This window comes from Clupea harengus, chromosome 12 (assembly GCF_900700415.2).
Source record: "Clupea harengus chromosome 12, Ch_v2.0.2, whole genome shotgun sequence".
NCBI classification, from domain to species: domain Eukaryota; kingdom Metazoa; phylum Chordata; class Actinopteri; order Clupeiformes; family Clupeidae; genus Clupea; species Clupea harengus.
This window is the reverse complement of record NC_045163.1, coordinates 16,171,895-16,174,295: the sequence shown is the minus strand read 5'-3', so window position 1 is coordinate 16,174,295 and position 2,401 is coordinate 16,171,895. Positions and strand designations below refer to the sequence as shown.

Genomic DNA, 2,401 nt, shown 5'->3' with positions numbered 1-2,401 from the left:
GGTTTTGGCACAGTGGTCTTGCATACGCAGCACCGTTTTGTCAAACTGTTGGGTGAAAGCACCATTCAAACCATTTCACCACAACGAAGGGGTAGATGGGAAACAAGTCTGTTTGACCCACGCGTCTCTATAACCACTGACGATGCCCTGCTATTTAAAAATGCACTAACCCCCACTGATGGTGAGCAACATGACTGTGATCACGAAATGATAGACAATGCAGAGATCTTTGTGGGAACGGAGCCCATTCCAGACGGCCGAGCTGTGTTTGTTGATGGCAGTTCATTCATGAGAGATGGTGAGAGATTGACTGGATGGGCTGCTGTGGGGGATGGAAAAGTTTTGCGGGCGGGAAAGCTCTACAAAGGGGGAGCCCAGGTGGCAGAACTCGTTGCTGTAACAAATGCCTTGCAACTCGCTTTACATTCTAATGTGCCTGTCAATATCTTCACAGATAGTGCTTACGCATACCATTCCACTCACACTTGGGGTCCTGTATGGAAAAGCCGTAACTTCACAACTGCGGCTGGAGCCCCCATTGCTCATAAAGCTGAGATTATCACACTCTCTGAAACACTGACCCACCTAACACCTTCTAAGTGTTCTGTCATTAAAATCACAGGACACAGTGAACAAACAAAGGACGCCTTGGCTCAAGGTAATGATCTTGCGGACAAAGCTGCTAAAAAAGCAGCAGAACAGACAGGACACTCAAGAGGTGTCATGGGAAATAAGTCAACGCAACACATAGCTGCATTTTCTTGCACAGAACTTATCAGTTTGCATGATTTACAAAAAGCGTATCCCACTACTAATGACTATTTTGATAAAATGATGACTACAGAATGTGCTTTTTCAAAAACAGGCTTATGGATAATGGACGAAAAGGTGGTGATGCCAACTCCACTTGTACCAATACTACTACGAGACTACCACCAATTGGCCCACACAGGGGTGTCCACCACATGTTCTTTGGTGAAGGTACACTGGTATGTTTTTGACTTAGTGACTGAAATGGAACAGGTTGTAAAAACTTGTATCCACTGTGCCAAGACATATACTCACAAAAACAAAATCATTATGGGACATGATGAAAGACCAACTAGACCATTTACCCATTTACAAATAGATTTTGTGGGACCACTGCCCAAGTCTGAGGGATATGAATACTTGCTTGTGTGTATTGACAGATTTAGTCGGTGGGTGGAAGGATTTCCATGCCGGAGAGCTACTGCAGATGCTGTGGCAAAGGCTTTATACACACACATCTTGCCCCGATGGGGATTTCCTCTCCAGATAGACAGTGACCAAGGCTCACATTTTACAGGACGAGTGTTGAAAACCATTTTGAAAAATATGGGAATACACCAAAAACTACATATCCCTTACCGACCTCAAAGCTCAGGGTATGTTGAAAGTCATAACAGAGTTCTCAAAACAGGCCTAAAAGCCCGATTAGAACAACACGGAGGGAAATGGACAGCACATTTGCCTGTTGTGTTACTAATGCAGCATAACACACCCAACAGAACGACAGGGCTTAGCCCGGCTGAACTCCTTTTTGGGAGAAATCTGATTCTACCAAATGACCCTATACTTACTGATGAAGTTGGTCTGGACAGTCACAGAGTAGTCTTAGAGGCCTACTGCCAGACCCTTTCTAAAGTATTACGTGACAAACAATTATTGGCAAGAATTAGACAAGATAAAAAAGATCACACGGAAGTTGCCACAGGGCGCAGGGTGTATCAAGAAGGACAAAAGGTAATGCTAAAAAAATTTGGCACCCAAGCGCCACTGCAGTCTGCATGGAAGGGACCTTATGTGTTAATTATGTTAACAGAAACTTCGTGCTTCCTGTTATTAGGAAATGGTCGACATCGTTGGGCTCATCTATCTCAAATTAAACCTTTTGCATAAGATTAATTGTTTTGTTAAGATCTCTTTCAGAATCAAAACAGCTGACGGTCACCTGGAGGTTCTTCCTCCGGACCTCACACTTCGAAAGACAAAACTGATAGAACTCGCCACGTTGTCGAAAGGGGGTGGAGCACGACCGTTTGAAAACCAGACAGCGCTAATTCAATCACCATCAACTCCATCGACACCTTTCAACTCTACGGGACCTCTGCAATTTCTGGAATAATTGCCACATCCTCCCAACGAGCCTGGATATTAACACTTCAATCAAACGGAATACTATAGCAGGAGCAAATCTTGCGACGGGCATAATAAACCCCAAAACGCAAGATTTCCAAGGTTCAGGAAGTCGACCCTGTCCCTTTGTAGCATAGGAAAACACACACACACACGCACACACACTCAACATTGTGGGAAGGATCCTACAGAGAACGGCCGCATCACAACAACACTAAAAAGACTGTACCAGCTACATTTCCAC

At 44.4% G+C, this 2,401-nt stretch overlaps 1 protein-coding gene across 1 annotated transcript; it reads left to right on the top strand.

The window, feature by feature from the left end:
* The first annotated feature begins 207 nt into the window (after nt 1-207).
* LOC116222884 (ribonuclease H-like) lies at nt 208-2,018 on the top strand. Its single transcript, XM_031577962.1, has 2 exons — nt 208-658; nt 1,951-2,018. The coding sequence occupies exons 1-2, from the start codon at nt 208-210 to the stop codon at nt 2,016-2,018; spliced, it is 519 nt and encodes a 172-aa protein (XP_031433822.1).
* The last annotated feature ends 383 nt before the right edge of the window (nt 2,019-2,401 follow it).

Coding starts and splice junctions, on each gene's coding strand:
- LOC116222884 (XM_031577962.1), top strand. CDS start 208: ATGATAGACAATGCAGAGATCTTTGTGGGAACGGAGCCCATTCCAGAC. Junction 659..1,950: donor AAAGGACGCCTTGGCTCAAG/GTAATGATCTTG, acceptor GATCTCTTTCAG/AATCAAAACAGCTGACGGTC.